General features: G+C 35.1%; 2 protein-coding genes across 3 annotated transcripts; both read left to right on the top strand.

Moving 5' to 3' along the window:
• The first annotated feature begins 348 nt into the window (after positions 1–348).
• On the top strand, positions 349–13,627 carry fap (fibroblast activation protein, alpha). Its single transcript, XM_059343035.1, has 26 exons — positions 349–514; positions 712–793; positions 2,710–2,796; positions 2,895–2,989; positions 3,097–3,171; positions 3,288–3,340; positions 3,432–3,504; positions 4,011–4,131; positions 4,221–4,375; positions 5,164–5,261; positions 5,376–5,505; positions 5,592–5,630; positions 5,727–5,825; positions 5,921–5,991; positions 6,087–6,140; positions 6,639–6,763; positions 6,932–6,988; positions 8,493–8,591; positions 9,285–9,354; positions 9,440–9,634; positions 10,313–10,367; positions 10,455–10,554; positions 12,536–12,594; positions 12,694–12,766; positions 12,929–13,002; positions 13,194–13,627. The coding sequence occupies exons 1-26, from the start codon at positions 512–514 to the stop codon at positions 13,293–13,295; spliced, it is 2,244 nt and encodes a 747-aa protein (XP_059199018.1). The 5' UTR covers positions 349–511; the 3' UTR covers positions 13,296–13,627.
• Positions 13,628–14,747: 1,120 nt separating this feature from the next.
• On the top strand, positions 14,748–18,376 carry gcgb (glucagon b). Of its 2 annotated transcripts, XM_059342473.1 has the most exons (4): positions 14,748–15,072; positions 15,228–15,330; positions 16,943–17,098; positions 17,894–18,376. In XM_059342473.1, exons 2-4 carry the CDS (start codon positions 15,236–15,238, stop codon positions 18,012–18,014), a joined length of 372 nt encoding a protein of 123 aa, XP_059198456.1. In that variant the 5' UTR covers positions 14,748–15,072; positions 15,228–15,235; the 3' UTR covers positions 18,015–18,376. The 2 variants fall into 2 exon arrangements, with proteins under 2 accessions (XP_059198456.1, XP_059198455.1); XM_059342472.1 differs by having other exon boundaries at positions 14,748–15,330.
• Positions 18,377–19,636: the final 1,260 nt, after the last annotated feature.

Genomic DNA, 19,636 nt, shown 5'->3' with positions numbered 1-19,636 from the left:
TTTTATACTTGCATTAATGTTCTAAATAATATACTTTATAATAAAAAAAAATGCACCTAATGGCTTTTCCAACACTATTATTTTTGGGTTATTTTCACAACTGTAAAAGATCTCCAGCCCGAGCTGACTTCTGCTTTCTCCTCACATTTGTTGAGGGAATGACTTGCGCCCTCGGTGAAAAAGCCACTTCCTAAATACCAGCAAGTTGTGCGCTCTTGGAAAGTTGTGCAGGCTGCAGACTCCAGGAAGACATCTCTGTCTGGTGCCGGACTCCTCTCAGGAATGCAGCGGGAAGTGTGAGAAGTCTTGCTTCAAGTCAAAGTAGGACGGAGCTCGGTTTTCTCATGTTTCCATATTTAGTTTGAAAACCATTGTTACGGGTTTGTTGTTGTTGTTGTTGTTGTGAGAGCATGTTAACCAGGCTGCCTTTCCAAGAAGTCACTCTAAACTTCTCATCATCGACCTTCAAGGATTATTAGTCTGAGAGCTCCACGGCGACATCCTCTACATCATGGTTAGTAATCAATTTATCAGTTGTAATAATGCTGTAAAATACAAATAAAACATTATTAAATGTGAATGACTTACTGCGGAGTTTGTGCGGCTCACTGTTTGGATAAATGGAAAACAAAACGAGAACCTGCAGCGTCAGCTTGCGTTGTCTGATTCTGAGTTTTTGTTTTTTTGCAACTTTTGTGCCACCTTTGACAGGGCTGCAGCAGGGTGGTGTGGGTGGTGGTGGGGGCGGCTGTCCTCATCATGCTAATAACCATCCCGGCAATTTATTTAAGCAGTAAGTTAAAGCTCAGGCCTGTTTTCTTTTCATACTTTTCTATTTTTCTCTCTCTGTCTCTCTGTTGCCTTTCAGTGTGAAAAGTAACCAGAAACAGCTGCTGCACTCAAAGTGCCAAATCAACGATTACAAACTATTTTATGTGCTTGATTGATTCATTTCAAGTGGACTTTATGAATGTTTTTGAGTTTTTCTGCTCTGTAAGTGTCTTTTTCTCATATCATAATAACAAAAGAAAGAATGAGGATAAGATTTATAGGTGTGGATTATCAGTGTAACACATACTGCTGGACGTTATAGCGCCACCGCGTGACGCACAGATGCATGAGTGTTTTTATTTTAATTTCAGAAACAGCAACATTTTTATATTGTTCTGGTCCTCATGTACATTTACTCAAAAACTGTACATATGTAGGCTGAGATTTTCATACTTGCAGGCTACTTTATTTGAGTATTTACATTTAATTTCACTACAAATGTTAATTCTGGAGGCAAATATTGTACTTTTGCTTCCCTACATTTGATTTAATTAACTATAGCTACTAGTTATTTGGCAGATTCAGATCATATAAAATATAAATCAGCAATAAATTATGATCTATATCAGGGATGGGCAACTGGAGGCCCGGGGGCCGCATACGGCCCGCACCCTCACTTGAAGTGGCCCTCAGTACAACTACATGCATTTGAGCATGAAATCTTAAAAGTGCAGTGTAAAAATGCACAAAATTACTTCTTGCATTAATGTTGGTCTGCTGTTCTTGCACTGAAAAAAAAAAATGATTTGCTTCAAACCTTTTGTAATCCTATTTATACTGTTATACTTGCACTTGAGCGTGAAATATGTTAAGTTACTGCACTGTAAACATATTTAAAATTGCAGCTTCATCATATCAGGTTAAGTGCATGGTCCCTGTGGTAGTGTCGATGAAAAATTGTGGGCCCCTGCAGCATTTAAGTTGCCCATCCCTGATGTATAAATATAGCTTACCCAGCAGTATAAAGCAATTTGCATTAGCTCCACCTACCAGCTGCAACACTAATGCATCACTCATTATAATTCAGTTATACACGGCCGCCCATAAAATTGGAGTCAAATATTTTTTTACCTCTTTCCATGTAGTGATTGTGACAATGTGATTTATTCTTGACATAAAGTGTATATCTTCTCAAAACTTTATTAATCAATCTCTTCCAAACATATCACAATGAAAATAAAACCACAATTAACAGACGATTGTGTGTGAAAACAAATTTATTCCACCTTTATAGGCAACCGTGTATATTGTATGTTCCGAAAAGGGACTTTTACTTTTCTTACTTTAAATATATTCTGATAGTAATACCTTTTTTTGCTCTTACTTGAGCTTACATTATATTAAAGTACTCATATTCACTAATAACTAGTTGCTTATTATCATGCAAAGTCAACACAAGTACAAATATCTTCTTTATTATTATGTAGTGCAAAGTTTTGTGATTTGTTACATAAGAATAGACCACATTTATTAAGAGTTTCTGAGGCAGAATTGCTTGGCTTATTTGTAGTAATGCCACCTTATAAGGTCCACACTCAAAAAAATATTAAGGTCGTAATTTTTCTTACTTATCTTGCTAACTAATTCTCAATAAGCAGTAATAAGGAGATTGTTAAGGGAAAACTCTTAATGGCCAAGTAGTTTTTGAATATGGTCATGCAGATTAAGGCATTAATATGTTTTTTATAGTGTCTAATGAAGAGCCAATGTCCATACTAATATTTAGGCTTATATGCAACCAGTCAATGGTTAACTTGTGTTCCCTGGTATAAAGTCTTACCAGCTTTTAAATGCAGAACCTGGAGTATTGCTACTTTAAACTAAGTAAAAGATCTGAGTACTTTTTCCGTCACTAATGCAGCATGTGCATCATTTCAGAATCTGATGCCAAACGGCCTTTCACCCTTGATGATTACTTCAACGACACCATTAGGTGGAGATCTTACAATTTGTATTGGATATCAGGTATCAAAACCCGTCACATCATACTATTATGCAGACAGATAAGATCATTTATGAATCTTCATGTTGTGTAAAAATCTCATTATCTTTTATATCTGCAGACAAGGAATATCTGCATAAAACAAGAGATGGGAATATTTTCCTCCACAATGCTGAAACGAACGAGGAGTCACTCTATTTGAGCAATTCAACATTTGTAATATACTTTTTTTCCCCAAATATGAGCATTTTTTTTTAACAATAAACACACTGTTCATGCTGCATAATAACGATTTTACACTAATATTTCCATTTTGATTGTAGGCTCAAGTGGACGCCACAGATTACTTGTTGTCAGGTGATCAGAAGTACATTGCTTTTGAGAGCAATTTCACAAAGGTGAGAAACTCTTTCTCTCTCTTTAGCTCAAACTTAAGTTTAATCATCATCCTGTAAAAAAAAAAAAAAAGATAGCAAAAAGCCTGAAATTTAGTGTTTTTGTTTGTGTCCAACAGAAATGGAGACATTCATTCACAGCCTCTTACTCCATCTATGACAGGGAGAGTTCGTATGTTGCCATATTTTATAGTGATACAGTACATCATTTATCATCATGTAGACAGACATATCACCCTAAATTATTCCCTATTTCTTTCCAGAACATTTGTTCTGCCTGCAAATCTTCCTACTGATGTGCAGTACTTTAGCTGGGCCTTAACAGGAAGCAAATATGTAAGTATGCACCACATAATCACATAGTTTGTCTTCACATTATGTCAAAATGAACCAAATGAAAGCTGCTTCAACATGAGGCAACACATCTGAGTATAATCCTCCAAAACTACTGTACATTTTTCGGTAACGCTTTATATTAAGGGCCTTGTACCATTAACTTTGTAACTTTGTAACCATTAATTAACAAGTAATAAGGCCCTTGTAAGTCCTTACAAGATGCTTATTAACATTATTGTGTGTTTATAAGCTTATATAAGTGTTAATAATGGCATTACAAACACCCATGACCCACCCATTATGTCTTTGCCATGCCTTTATTAATCTTATTTTGTTTGCTTATTGATATTAAAATATACTTTATTACTCATCTATTATAAGTTAACTATAAGTTAACTATGCTTTTTGCAACTACCGGATCTAAAGCGAGAACAATGCCTTATTACCTGTTAATTAATGGTTATTAAGGACCTTATTATAAAGCGTTACCCATTTTTGTTTTGCAGGCTTACGTCTCAGGCTACAACGTGTTCTTCAAATCTGACGTCACTGCTGAAGCTGTGCAAGTGACCCACAACGGGAAGAAGAATGAGATCCTTAACGGTGTCCCTGACTGGGTATATGAGGGTGAGTAAAATTCACTTTTCCTCAGGTGTGGATCTGATTCACTATGTGCAAGACATTTACCGACTTTCTTTTTCTCACAACAATTTCAGAGGAAGTGTTTGCATCAAACGGGGCAATATGGTGGTCAACAACTGGAAAATTCTTGGCTTATGCAGAGTTTAATGATACAGAAGTTCAGAAAGTGGACTTCACATGGTACGGAGCTGAGCAGTATCCTCAGACAGTGGCTCTTCCTTATCCAAAGGTGGGATTTTCATGCGTTATTCTGCCCTGATAGTATTTATTTATTTATTTCACAAATAGGCCCCAAACCCTGTCTACTTACGAACAAGTCACCCAAACTCAAAAAAAGTCCCAACATCTGTTTTTAGTCATTTTGCATCTCTTTTTTTTTTTAGAAACTGTCTCTATGCATGTCCTTGTAGTTATTTTGTGTCTACCTTTAATAATTTTGCATCTATTTTTAGTCATTTTTCATCTATTTTTAGTCATTTTGTGTGCCTTTGTGATTGTTTTGAATCTATTTTTAATCATTTGGCACCTCCTCGCATAATTTTTAGTCGTTCTACATTTCTATGTGGATATTTTGCATCTCATAATAGTCGTTTTGCATCTATTTTTACCCGTTTTGCATCCTCATTCCAGTAACTGTCTTTCTGGCCACTTTGTGGTTGTCTTGTGTGTCTTTGTAGTCATTTTGCACAATGGTTTTACATCTATGTTAAATTGTTTTGTATCCATTTCTAGCAGCTGTAGTCATTTTGCATCTGTTTTTGCCTGGTTTGCGTCTCCTTGTAGTCGCTTTGTGTCTATTGCATTTTACATCTTTTACTGTTCATTTCGCATCTTTGCAATCAATCATTTTTTTGTGATCATGCAGCATTTCTCTGCTTTCATTCCTTGTTGTTTTTGTGATGCTCACAAAATGTGAGTGTTAGACCATTGAGTATAATTGTCAATCATTTATCTCTCTCACACTCTCAATATTGAATTATTCATCAAGACTGTTACATTTGGTTGTATTTGCTGCAGGCTGGCTCTGCCCTTACCAAGGTGAAACTGTTTGTGGTTGATACCACAAATGCCATCCCCCTCACACAGGTGCTCCCCCCTGCGTCCATCGCTTCTGGGTCTGTATTCTTCACTTCATAAAATCATTTAAAAATAAACTGCATTGAAAACGTAGGCAAATACAGATCCTCATGGTCTGCCTTACCTTGTCACTTTCTGTTGCCTTTGCTCAGCGATCACTTGTTGTGCTCAGTGACCTGGGTCACAGATGAACGCGTCGCTGTGCAGTGGGTCACAAGACAACAGAATCACCTGGTTGTACAGATTTATGACTTTGATGGAAGCAGCTGGCAAGAAAAACAGGTAGCTGTCACTTCTGTGATTCTCTCGATCACAACCAGTGTGTTGAAATGATAATTTACTGCAATAAACATTTCTGCTGTCTGTAGAATTTTGAGCAAAGGAGCAAGACGGGATGGGTCGGACATGTAAGTGTCCAAAAAGTTAACACTATAATTCACTATTGTGAATTCATTGTTTGTTTTGGTCTATGACTATTTTTAAAAAAATCACCTTTTTTTCAGTACGTGCCCTTACCTCTTTTCTTTGCTGATGATAAACTCAGTTTCTACAAAGTGATGAGTGACACTCAGGGCTACAAACACATTCATTATGTGAAAGATGTAAGTATAATAAACTATGTTCTGTAAAATGTACTGCACAGTAGCCCTCATGTCATATTTTGGTGCTGAGTGTTATATTTACTCCTTTCGTGAAGGGCAAGGCAGCACCTATCACCTCAGGGAAGTGGGAAGTCATCTACATAACCAAATTAACCAAAGATGCCATGTGAGTGATGATTTTTGGGGAAAATACATAAACATTAAAGAACATTAGATAGTAGAAAAATGTAAATCTGACTTGTTTGAAACTTCTTTCTACAGATATTTTATGAGCAATGAATACCAAGGAAAACCCATAAAGACCGATCTGTACAAGTAAGGAATTCTTCTTTTTTGTGTGATTCATTCTTGGACTTGTAGTTCTATTGTATCTACTTTTTTAACTTTATGGAGTCTTGGGCTATTTTGTCCGTTTTTGAATCCTTTTCATTTCTTTTCGTGTCTTTGTGAGTCATTTTGTGTCTTTTTTGGTCATTTGTGTCTTTTTGTGTCTTTTTTGTGTCTTTTTTGTCATTTTGTGTCTGTTTGTGTCTTTTTTAAGTCATTTTGTGTCTTTTTTAGTCATTTGTGTCTTTTTGTTTCTTTTTTTGGTTATTTTGTGTCTTTTTTTGGTCATTTTGTGTCTTTTTTAGTCCTTTAGTCCAACATAAAATGCTATTTTGAATCTTTTTTTTTACTTTTTGAAAACACTATCATGCTCAATAAAGTGTAAAGTGTTACCGATATATTAGCCGAAGCTTGGGATCCTATAAGACAATAAACAACAGCGAACGAAATGTTACAACTGAGTGACACAAGTTGTTTGTTTACTAGGATCACGATTGGAAGCAGCCACTCTGCCCCTCAGTGTCTCACCTGCGACCTGCGTAAGGACAGGTGTCAGCACAACGCCGCTTACTTCAGCACTGACGCCTCTTTCTACCGAATAGACTGCTACGGTCAGTTACCCACGAGTCCTCTTAAGCAATAACTCATTCACGGTCCATGTGTCAGTAGTGATCTGTGGTGGGGAGCATCTGTGAACCATTCTCGGAGCTTCTTAAGTCATACAGAAGACTTGATGTATAATCAATTGTCTGTGCATTTTCTATTTTTGTCTTCACCAGGACCTGGATTGCCCCTCTACACACTCGTGGACAACAGGGGCTCAACTGCAGGTGCAGGTCGGTACACTTACTAACTCCAAGTCGTTGTTAAATGATTGTATTTTATCATTTTATGTTTTGTTTGTCTGCAGAGTAAGAGAAAAACTACTTGCCTGATTTTCATGAAACTTTGTTAAAGGGCCGAGCATGGGCCAAGAAGAACACATTAAATGTTGCAGTTGTTCTGAAGTCCCAGAGACATTTTTTCACTTTGGTTGACAGTATAGGATAGGGCAGTGGCGATCTTTGGCGACCCCCCATTGTCCATTGCTTCTATGAAGGGAACTCAATGTAACTGTCATGGTACCCTCTCTTTTTCTTTTCGAGATATTTAGCATTCTCGTCTCCCTGACCCTCCACAAATTCCTCCTTTGTTGGCTTTTGTTCCTCTTTATACTAACTCAACCATCAATGTGTTAACCTATCCCCACACAACAGTTCATATGATATCTTACGTTAAAAAGTTACGCACCATTTGTTTTATGCGTTATCACATGAATGTCCAGCAACAACGTGGTCTTTGTCAGTCTTTATACATCATCTGACTTCCTCCTGAGAGGAAGCACTGCACGTCCTTTCACACGGTTCATGATTGTGGTTATATATAATTCTAATATAACTTTTCATAGGAATAGGTCATGTGAGAAAGGCTATGATGTGTTATGGTGATAACTGCACTGTCCTTTCCACACTTATGCTGGTCTGGTTCTATCAGAAACCAGGGGTCTCAAACTCGCGGCCCGCGGGCCAATTGCGGCCCTCATGACGATATTTTGTGGCCCTCACCTTGATATGAAAGTTTAATGTGAGTTTTATATAAATGGCACTTTACCGTGTTGTGTGTGGAAGGTCCCTTTATTGCGCAAGCTGGAGCTTTGTTTCAGTTGTTTCTATGACGACGTTAACAAAAAGAAAGGCAGCTGCTAAAGTGGAAATGTTATGTAATATAATTTTGTGTCTTTTTTGGTAATTTTGTGTCTTTTTTAAATAATTTTGTGTCTTTTTTAAAATAATTTTGTGTCTTTTTTTGGTAATTTTGTGTCTTTTTTAAATAATTTTGTGTCTTTTTTTGGTAATTTTGTGTATTTTTATGGTAATAATGTGTCTTTTTTAAAGTAATTTAGTGTTTTTTCAGTAATTTTGTGTCCTTTTTTTAATTTTGTGTCTTTTTTTGGTAATTTTGTGTCTTTTTCTAATAGTTTTGTGTCTTTTTTAAATAATTTTGTGTATTTTTTGGTCATTCTATGTCTTTTTTAAGTAATTTAGTGTTTTTTCAGTCATTTTGTGTCCTTTGGCTGGCATTTTGTGTCCTTTGGCTGGTCATTTCTGTCTTTTTTGGTCATTTGTGTCTTTTTTTTAGTAATTTTGTGTCTTTTTTTGGTCATTTTGATACTGCCTCCAGCGGCCCCCATGTAATTTGAGTTTGAGACCCTTGTTCTAAACAGTTTGTGGTATAAAGATATTTGCTTTTAAATTGTTTTGTTTTTTTGTGCACATCAGTCATATATTTTTTTTTTTTCAGAGCTCTCCGTTCTTGAAGAGAATAAGGAACTGGAAAATGTTCTTTCACAATTCCAACTGCCAACAATGCAGCATGGCACCATAAGGGTTGCAGGATTTGGTGAGACTGTCATCAAAGATCCTTTCCTGTTGATGTGAAGACATTTCAGATAATAAATCTTCAGTGGTGGAATGTAACTAATTACATTTACTCAAGTACTGTACTTAAGTACAATTTTTAGGTACTTGTCCTTTACTTAAGTATTTCCATTTTATGTAACTTTATACTTCTGCTACACTATATTTTGAGGCAAATGTTGTACTCTTTACCCCACTATAATTAGCTGACAGCTTAAGTTACTTCTCAGATTGAGATTTAACATAAAAAAAACATAATACATTTAAAATAATGATGCATTTTTATAAATTAAACCTCATGACAGTTTACATACCCTACCTTTACAAAATTAAAATGCTGCTAATCTAATACCGGTAATATATTTAGACTTTATATCTGGGTGAGGAAATCCTGCATAATAATGCAGTACATTTATTTTTGATACTTTAAGTACATTTTGATGCTGATACTTTTGTACTTTTACTTATGTAAGTTTTTCATTTCAGGGTGTGGTATTAGTATATTTACTTAACTAAAGGATCTGAATACTTTTTTTCCACCATATATGTGAAGATAATACTGTTGTGTAAAATATGTGTCTGATTAGATTTTTTTCCAACAGACAGAAAAAGTTTCCTTGTTTAAAAAGAACCATACATTTGTCTTTTTTGATATGTCATAACTTTTTGCCGACAGATCTTTGGTATGAAATGATGTTACCACCAAATTTCAAGAAGTCTAAAAAATATCCTCTTCTTATTTATGTGTGAGTACACATCACTCCTCAGCGCTCCATCCTGATACAGTTCAGTGAATATTTGTTAACATGTCATGATGTGTGACCTGTGCAGGTACGGGGGCCCCTGTAGTCAGGAGGTGAACCTGCGTTACAGGCTGAACTGGGGCACATATCTCTCCAGTTCACACGGGATCATCGTCGCCAAGTTTGATGGAAGAGGAAGTGGTTACCAAGGTGATGAAATAATGCATGCAATCTACAAACGCCTTGGGACATACGAAGTGGAGGATCAGATATCAGCTGTGAGGTAAAGTGGGACTGAACATTCAATTACCTCATGTTGGATCACAAACACTGTGTAGCCCTCTGTATGACACGCAAAGTTACATCATAATATTAAAAAATAATAATAATTGTGAAGGTTTGGTGGACATAAAGGTACATAAAAAAAAAATGTAATATTGTGAAAAAGTTCAATATTTTTTGTCAATTATTTCTGAAAGTGAAGCTCATATATTATATAGATTCATTACACATAGATTGAAATATTTAAAGCCTGTTTTTCTTGTAATTTTGATGATTATGGCTTCGAGATAATGAAAACCCAAACCTCAGTGTCTCACAAAATTAGAATATTACATAAGATCAATGAAAAAAGGATATTTTAAACACAAATGTCAGGCTTCTGCAAAGTATCTATAGACTCCTATTGGGTTGAGGTCAGCCCAGTTTGCTGGTCAGTCCAGCCCAGCAACACCATGGTCATTGAAGCAGCTTTTGGTACCTTTGCCAGTGTGGGCAGGTGCCAAGTCCTGCTGTAAATGAAAGCAGCATCTCCAAAGAGCTTGTGGAAGCATGAAGACTCTAAAATGTCCTGCTAGATGGCTGCTATGTTGACTGTGGACTTCAGAAAACACAGTGGACCAACACCAGCAGGAAATGTAAAAAAAAATATTACCACAAAAAAAATATCTCTGTGTTGCAGGAAATTCATAGACATGGGTTTCATTGACAAAGACAGGATAGCAATGTGGGGCTGGGTAAGTTGCTCTCTATATTTCTCATAAACTTATTTTGTTATACAATGTTTCAGCATTCACTAAATTTGTTCTAATTCTGACCTTCAGTCATATGGTGGCTACGTCACCTCAATGGCATTGGGTGCTGGAACTGGACTCTTCAAGTGTGGAATAGCAGTTGCCCCAGTAGCCAAGTGGGAATATTATGGTAAGTGTACAAACATCGATAGAATACATGTCCATATATATATATATATATATACATATATATATATATATACATATATATGACAACTACACCAGTTGTAGTGGCATATTAAACAGCTCAAAGCCCTCAAAGTCAGATTAGATGGGCAGAGAGCCTCCCAACTTGCCAACAACATACACCAAATCTTCCCCAAACTCTAAGAGTCAAAAATGATAGAATTAAAAAAAAAGTAGCAGGAGATTCGTTCAGAGTTTCATGCAGCAGAGTTTTATTTTTAAAAGGTCAAGAGATCAAAACTCAATGAGTTCCCTGGTTGCAACCACAGGAGACTGAATTAACAGCATTAAAACATCAGTTTATATGTCATACAATCTTCCCTTTTCTCGTTCTGTCATTGGTGGGCTCTCCCAGGCCCCCCTCTTATCAATATGTATCCTTATAGACATGAGATATGGTTTACACCCATTAGGTGATCATACTACTGTTAGAGTGGGTGAGGGCTAAATCTGTATCTTTGTAAACATGAGGTATGGTGTGCACTGATTAGGTGATCATCATACACTGTTCTCTTTGTTGGAGTTGTCCTATTAGCGACCTCTTTTTTATTGTTGTTTTTTCTCTCTCGTCACTTATTCTACTGCTTACTGACGTATTAGCCTACAGCAATACATTACACAGACATCCCCTGAGACACTTCAGCAGAATTGGGAGAACTCCCCCTGGAGCCACGAGAAAAAGGCAACAGATTTCATTGTGTTAAATCCTGCACTTGTAATTAGGGTTTCTACTACTTTTTATGCTTAAATGTTCAAAAAATACATTTTGAAAAAAAAATCCATCAACAATGGAAAGCATTTCGTGAACGTGACTCCTGCACTGAATAAACCCGAAGTGACCCTCTGTCTGGGACGCAAAATTTTTCTTATTTATATGTTCTTCAGGAAATCTATGCACATTTGTGCATATTTGATAAACAGTGCCTTATTTGCATATTTAAGTAAAACATTTCAGACTGCATTTCAAACTTGTAACACAAAATAAACATTTTTTTAGTGTCAGTAATATAATGAGGCAGTTTTGCCTTATTATTCCCCTCTGTCTTCCATATCTAAGTATATCATTGCATCTCTGCACCATCATTGCAGCCAGGGAATGACAGCACTGTAGCAGCACGTCATTCCTATATATAGAGAGAGACTTCTGTACAGTTGTGATGTCACAACTAATATTTATATGTGTATATATATATATATATATATTGTGACATCACAACTGTACAGAAGTCTTGGCAGTTTGTTTAAAGACGCAGTTTCTGAATACAAGTGTGTTTCCAGGGATGGAGCAGTATTTATATTGTACCTAGAGCTGCTTTAAAATAAAAAATGACATGTAAATCTGACTTTTTACACTCTGAAAAGATGTTTACCTCTGTTGAATAAGTGTAATTTGTATATAGTCAGTGGTGGAAAAAGTTTTTAGATCCTTTACTTAAGTAAAAGTACTGTGGAATTACCCCACTACAAGTAAAAGTCCAGCATTCAAAACTTACTTTAGTAAAAGTACAAAAGTGTAAAAAGTAAAAGTACTCTTTATGCAGAATGACCCTACTCAGACTGTTTTATATATTCTAAATATATTATTAGATTATTTGTATTAATGCTTTTATGTAAGCAGTAGTTTAATTTTGTAAAGATATGGCTCATTTAACTAATTAATATACTGTTTTGATTTAATTTTTTAAAAAGTCTATTTTTTTTTTCACTGAAAAGTAACTTGAGCTGTCAGCTAAATGTAAATATTTGCCTCAAAATGTAGTGAAGTAAAAGTATAAAGTTACATAAAATGGAAATACTCAAGTAAAGTACAAGTACCTCAAAATTGTACTTAAGTACAGTACTTGAGTTAATGTACTTAGTTACTTTCCACCACTGTATATAATGTACTATACAGTTTTTGGTATTAACTGAGTTTTCTTTTGCAGATGCAGTGTACACTGAGCGCTACATGGGAACACCCACAGAGAATTCAGACGCTTACAAAGTAAATAGTCGGCTCTTTCACAATACAGCACAATTATGATTTGATTTGACACATATCATGGTACGTTATTAACAGTAACATTTCTATTTCACTTAACAGAATTCCTCAGTGACATCCAGAGCAAGGAACTTCAAATCAGTAGACTTTCTATTGGTCCACGGAACAGCAGATGGTACGTTTCATCCAAATACTCTTATTTTCAGTTTCCGGGAATGTGCTTGCTTGATTTCTCAGCAGTGCACCAGGTAACGCAGTAAAGCTTTGCACAAATGGACCCTGTTTGCATTGAGCTTTGATGTTCAGTCACGTAGTGAAAGCACTGTCTTTCCTGTAGACAATGTCCATTTCCAGCAGGCAGCGCAGATCTCCAAAGCTCTGGTGGACGAGCAAGTGGACTTTGAGACAATGGTAAATATTGGCTCAGGGATGTGGGACTAACATTGGCCTCGATGGTGTTGATTTAATGAAAGTTTCAAATGGAAAAAGAATGCCCTGTGCTCCGATGCACAGCCTGAAATACACCATGTATGATTAAAATGATTCATAATGTGTTACATGGAAAGAGTGTATGCCCTAATGTGATTTTATGTTACTTTCAGTGGTACACGGACAAGGACCACTCTCTCTCTGGATCAGCCTTTCGTCATGTGTACACCCTGATGAGCCACTTCCTGCAGAAATGCCTCGTTAATCCCAAATAATGTGATTTATAATGAGCATTACCACAGTTTGTTTCTAATTTGTGCATTTTTTTGGTTTGTTTTACTGATATTCTGAAGTGAACTCTGTACATTTGTCTTTTTCTGTGCAATGGATGTTCGATTGCTCGTACAAATGAGTATTTGTATTTTGTGTGGAAATATGAAACATCTGTTAAAATATACTAAAAAGCCATTGCATGCATTTATGCTTGAAAGCTTCTTTTTTTATTTGAATATGATATCATAGAATAGATCAATTTCACTGCACTGATTTGTTGTGTGAGTGTTATAATTTGTGTTATAGTCATGTTCTGATGAATAAACATTGTTTTAAAATATTACTGTTTTACATTTTTGTAATTTTTTTTGTCAAAATTATTTATTTTCACACATCTTTACTGCCTAAATATAAATTACAGTTAAAAAGGAATTCAACTGTGCATACTTTGTTAATAAAATAAAACAAAATTCAGTAAAATACCAACATGTTCTACTTTGACCATATGAGGTAATAATGAACTTTATTAATAGATAATGTAATGAGACGCTACAGACAAAATATTAGGGTTTTTTTCATGCACTGGTCAATTTTACTTTTAATTTTGATCTTTTTTTTTTTTTTTCAATAATTTTGCCTCCATAGCATGTCTTCTTTCATACTAAAAAAAAATATATCCAAAAACAAATGTAGGTGTTTATTTGACTACACTTTGTCTTTACATCTGTAGATTTCCCCAAATATACAGTTAGCATTAGATAATGTCTTATTTGCATATTCTAAACATAAAATAAATAAATAATAATAATAATTATATATATATATATATATTATATATATAATTTTAGTTTAAATTTGCATAAAGTATGCAAATTAGAGCATATTGAATTAGTAGTGTCTTTTAAATATTGTATTAAAATATATTTAAATATAACATTTAAGAAAGCACACAACAAACTTTTTGTGTAAGTAATAGAATGAGGTCTAAACATAAAATAAATAATAAAAAATAATTATTAACATAAAAACAAAAAAACATTGTCTAAATGTAAGTAATCAACCACTGTAGTTTCTATAACTTGTTTTTTTATATATACTTTTATACATTTTATGTCAACAAAATAAGAATTTATAATATAAATATATATATATATATATGTGTGTGTGTGTGTGTGTATATATAAATATATATATAGTGCCTTTTGAATATATTAAATATATTTAAATATAACATTTTAGAAAGCACACAAAAACATTAATAGAATAGTGTAAGTAATAGAGTAATAAATGAGGCAGTTTTACTTTATTATTCCCCTTTAAAATCTATAGCTTTGTTGTCTGCATGTGATTTAAACAAAAATATTCAGCTTCTGTTTCCCGACACTGAGAGACTTAAAGTAATTTGAGCACATATGGGTGCCAGTATTTGTCACTATTTATCCGTCAGGGTAGAGGTCATGTTTGATTATAACACCTAAAGAAGCAGCTTTTAACACCCAGACACTGCTTCTTCTCCTTTTTCTCTTCTTTTTTTCTTTTTTAAACAAAGTCAAATAGATTCAGTGGAGTGAGACGGAAGCTGACTAATGGGTTGAGAGTAACAGAGGATCTGCTGAGGTTTCAGTGACGGGGGAGTCACCTGGGAGGATGCTCCTCAGCTCCACTATATAAGAGTGAGCAGATCAAGAGGGGACCATGAAACGGCTTCAGAGAGAAGAAGGGCACCCATCAGCGCACTTTACAATACTTCTCTCAGACCCTCAACACAAAGGAACACAGGTGAGGATATTTGTACTTTGACCTTTTATACATGACATATTATTTCTCTTCTAATTGTTGTATTCACAGTCTCTCTCTCTCTCCCTCCCTCCCTCTCTCTCTCTCTCTCTCTCTCTCTCTCTCTTTCTCTCTCTCTCTCTCTCATCTTTCTAAAGCTCAAACAATGAAAAGCGCTCACTCTTTGGCTGGAGTCCTGCTCCTCATCATGATCCAAAGCAGCTGGCAGATGCCTGATCAGGACACAGACCGGAACCCCATGTAAGATCCGCTTTCAGCTTTGTCTCATTCACACTGGCCTCAAAAACTTAAAGATCCTTTAAGAGAGGATAAGGGTATTTATTTAGAGTATTTGGTGATACCACACTGCAGATTATTTGGCTCTTAAACTTAGATTTATAAGTGTTAGATAATTAATCTTGTTTTAAGAGTTAATTTCTTGTGTTCAACACTTTAACATGCTTATTTCTAGATAACAGAAAAATAGAAATCTTATTTCTAGATTTCTAGAAACAATCCTAAATCAATAAATCTTGTCAAGTGAAATTATGTCCATGCAGCAAGATCATTTTCCTCAGATTTAGTGTTTTATCTTGTTTTTAGACACTTTTTTTTTTTTTGCAGTGCAGGAGCCACAAAAAAAACTGCAGCAAATCTTTTAAAGTAAAAAATATCGTTGCTCAGATATTTTGAATATGCCTCTCAGTGTTGCAGCAGAATATCAACAACCACTTTTTTAAAAAGTTTTTTTATCTTTTCTTTTCATTAATTTATCTTAATTTTTGTGTGTTTTTGGATTGAGAGGGCTCCAGTTACAAAGAAAAGACAGGCAAAGAATATTTGTGCTGGTAGACTGTTTTGCCACTGACAGCTTCATGTGCAGAGGAAAAGGATCTCCAGTGCAAATAGATCAAATGTCATGTCTCATTATGTCAACTGTGCTTCTAAAACCGGGAGGGAATGTAAATTTTAGTTTGCATTTTTATGTTTGGTTATGTGTTTTAAATTGGGGTGTCACGATTCGATCCGATTTTCAATTTTAAGGTCACGATTCTATTCCATTTTTTTTTTTTTTTTTACATTTTTTCAGCATTGATGACCATTGTTAGAATATTAAGTCTTGATTCTATAAACAGATCGATCAATAAAGATCAACAGTTGATTGGTTTTATGCCCTGACAACTTTCACTGACATTTTCAAATTCCTCTTTAAAAAGATCAACTTTAATGTAACTTGAATGTACTGAAGCTACTAAGGAAATATGGTTAAATTTCCACCTTTACCAGTCTTGCAGTGTTATTTGCATGCATTGACATATTAATATTCATATGTTTTAGTGTGTCTCCTGTAGTACTTGCTGATGCAAAACTCAATTCACAAAAGTATCACATTGTTTAAATTAATCTCTTTAACTTTTATTTTAACAAGCATCAACAAGATCCACAGTCATGGAAAAAAATATTAGACCATTGCTTTCTTCAATTTTTTTTTTTTAAACCAAACTCATTATCAAGAAAAACATGGAAAATGTCAAGATATCAGCTCTTAAATCAAACTCTTATGAGATATTTTGTTGTTATCATTGTATTTGTCCAAACAAATGTACCTTTAGTTGAACAAGGGTGGTCTAATTATTTTTTCCATGACTGTACATGTACAGAAATTGATTCTAAAAATGTCTGAGTAGTGACTGGTGGATGATGTAACAGCCTACAGCAGGTAGAACAGCCCTAGGGAACACAAAGGACAAAAATAAGAGGGCAGTGAGGCTGGGACATGGAAAATGATGAGGATTTACAGATATGATGAGAAGGGGGAGTGTTTGAGATGAGATGGTGTCAACTTAACCTTTATTATCTCCATCACCTCTAGGCTATTGGCTGAAAACTCCATGATGGCCGAACCCATTGAGCTCCCAAACATGAAGAGGCATTCAGAGGGGACATTTTCCAACGACTACAGTAAATATCTGGAGACGAGAAGAGCACAAGACTTTGTCCAGTGGCTAAAGAACTCAAAAAGGAACGGGTAAGTGTGCCCTGGATCAGTTGAATATACAGTTATGGAAATAAAATATTAGCTTTTTCTTCAATTTCTTGTTCATTTTATTGCCTGGTACAACTAAAGGTACATTTGTTTGGACAAATATAATGATAATAGCTCATAAGAGTTTAATGTAAGAGCTGATATCTAGACATTTTCCGTAGTTTTCTTGATGAAAACGAAATCATTATCAAGAAAACCATGGCAAATAGCTACATATCAGCTCTTAAATTAAACTTTTGTTAGCTATTTTGGTAACGCTTTATAATAAGGTCCTTAATAACCATTAATTAACAAGTAATAAGGCATTGTTCTCGCTTTAGATCCGGTAGTTGCAAAAAGCATAGTTAACTTATAATAGATGAGCAATAAAGTATATTTTAATATCAATAAGCAAACAAAATAAGATTAATAAAGGTATGGCAAAAACATAATGGGTGGGTCATGGGTGTTTGTAATGCCATTATTAACACTTATATAAGCTTTTAAACACACAATAATGTTAATAAGCATCTTGTAAGACTTACAAGGGCCTTATTACGTGTTAATTAATGGTTATTACAAGGACGTTAATATAAAGCGTTACCGCTATTTTTGTTGTTATCATTATATTTGTACCTTTTTAGTTGTACCAGGCATTTAAATGAGCAAAAATTGAAGAAAACAAGGGTGGTCTAATCATTTTTTCCATGACTGTACATCTGTAATATACAGACTTTTAGGATCTGGTTTTGGATCAGAAAACATGATTACACAGAGTTATTGTGTCTGTCTCTACAGGAGCTTATTCAGACGTCATGCAGACGGCACTTTCACCAGTGATGTGAGCTCCTACCTGCAGGACCAGGCAGCCAAGGACTTTGTGATCTGGCTGAAGAGCGGCCGAGGAAGAAGAGAGTGAACTCAACCAGTAGCTCTCTTTATAATGCAACATTTCACACTGACTCTGTGCTACTATATGTCTCACAATCTGTACTAGACTTTTTCTTGGTCATGCTATTAAATCCCCCCTCAAAAGAAGCTCTGTCGGCCTTCAATGGTTGAAGGAAATGTTGTCACAATGCAAAAAAAGTTACATCATGATTGATTTTTTTGTTTCACATTCTGCCTTTTTTCGTCTTCTTTCTCACATAAAATTTGTAAGATTACGTTACAATCATGTTATTAATCTGAATTGCAGCTGCGATAATTACATCTGTAGATAGTCTCAATGCCTTTTACTATTATTCAGATAAAAGTCATATTTAGTTTTCAATAAAGAAATGTGTACAATCTACGAGTTCCCTCTTTGAAATATTTGGTTTGACAAAGATCACCCTTGGCAGTGATTTACATGTCAGTGTGTGCATCTACATACATAAACCTGCATCTCAGACAATATGCATGAAGATTTTTTTTTTAATGTGCAGGATCTGCTTGATAATGTCCATCAAGAATAGAATTTTAGTTTTAAAGAGAGAGTTTTAACATTTTCTGTATAGTCGATTGGTGAAGGAGAATATAAAAGCTGTTGAGCATCTTTATCCAGTATTCTAATGTTTATAGAGGTAGGAAAAAAAAATCAATAAGCATGTCACTCCCCTGAGACAAATGTCCTGTGGGATTTCTACCAGGTAACAGGATGAGGTGTGTCACCTGTCAGCTGTTCACTGGAGAACGATCTCGCAGTGATGCTCTGACAGCACACCGAGGAGGGTTATGCTAAATGAAAGAACATGAAATCACGTCAATCAGCTCAGATTCGTTGGGAAAAATGACTGGGTCGACACTCTTGAGTTGCTCCTGGCGCTGAGACAAAATAGGAATTCACATGAGCCAGCAGCTTGACATGCTTTGGGATGTGCCACCTCTCTCAGCTGTCATCCTCAGCACATCAAACCATCTGTTGATTTCAAGAACCTCTGCTCACGTCAGAGCCAAGTCTCTGAGGGTTGGACATTTGTACTTAGCAGCAATGATACTGGAGGTTTCTATTAGGTCATGCAGGTATGACGTCAATGCAGCGTGTGATCAAGCATGTGCACCTATATAATTATTTGAGAGAATTAGTCCTGTTCGAAAGGTTTTGTGGTTACTGATTGAGCAATGTCAAACATCTTTCTAAAAGGGAACACGCTATTTAATTCATGTATAACTAATGCATGAGCATGTATCATACATTTCACCTTTAAGCAATGATAAAGTCACTATAAATTTATGAGATTACTTTATAATATAATAATGTTAATGGATTATCATTTACAGAATTTTAAGCCCCAGTAACTTCATGGCTTGTTGATAATGGTAATAGTATATGGTAATAGTAATAAAGTAAAAAACAAAACAAACACACACCATATTATAGTATGCCCAAAGATTGATTTAAAAAAAATGCCATAGTATAGTATGTTGAAAAAAGCCCCAAAAATGACCATAGTGAAGTTTGTCCAAAAATACCAAATAACAATGTAAAATAGAATGTAGAATATGGCCAGAAATGAGAGAAAAACACCATATTTTGGGATGAGCAAAAATTACCCCATC

Source organism: Centropristis striata, chromosome 10 (assembly GCF_030273125.1).
Source record: "Centropristis striata isolate RG_2023a ecotype Rhode Island chromosome 10, C.striata_1.0, whole genome shotgun sequence".
Taxonomy (NCBI): domain Eukaryota; kingdom Metazoa; phylum Chordata; class Actinopteri; order Perciformes; family Serranidae; genus Centropristis; species Centropristis striata.
The sequence above is the reverse complement of the archived record's forward strand: the minus strand, read 5'-3'. Positions and strand labels throughout refer to the sequence as shown.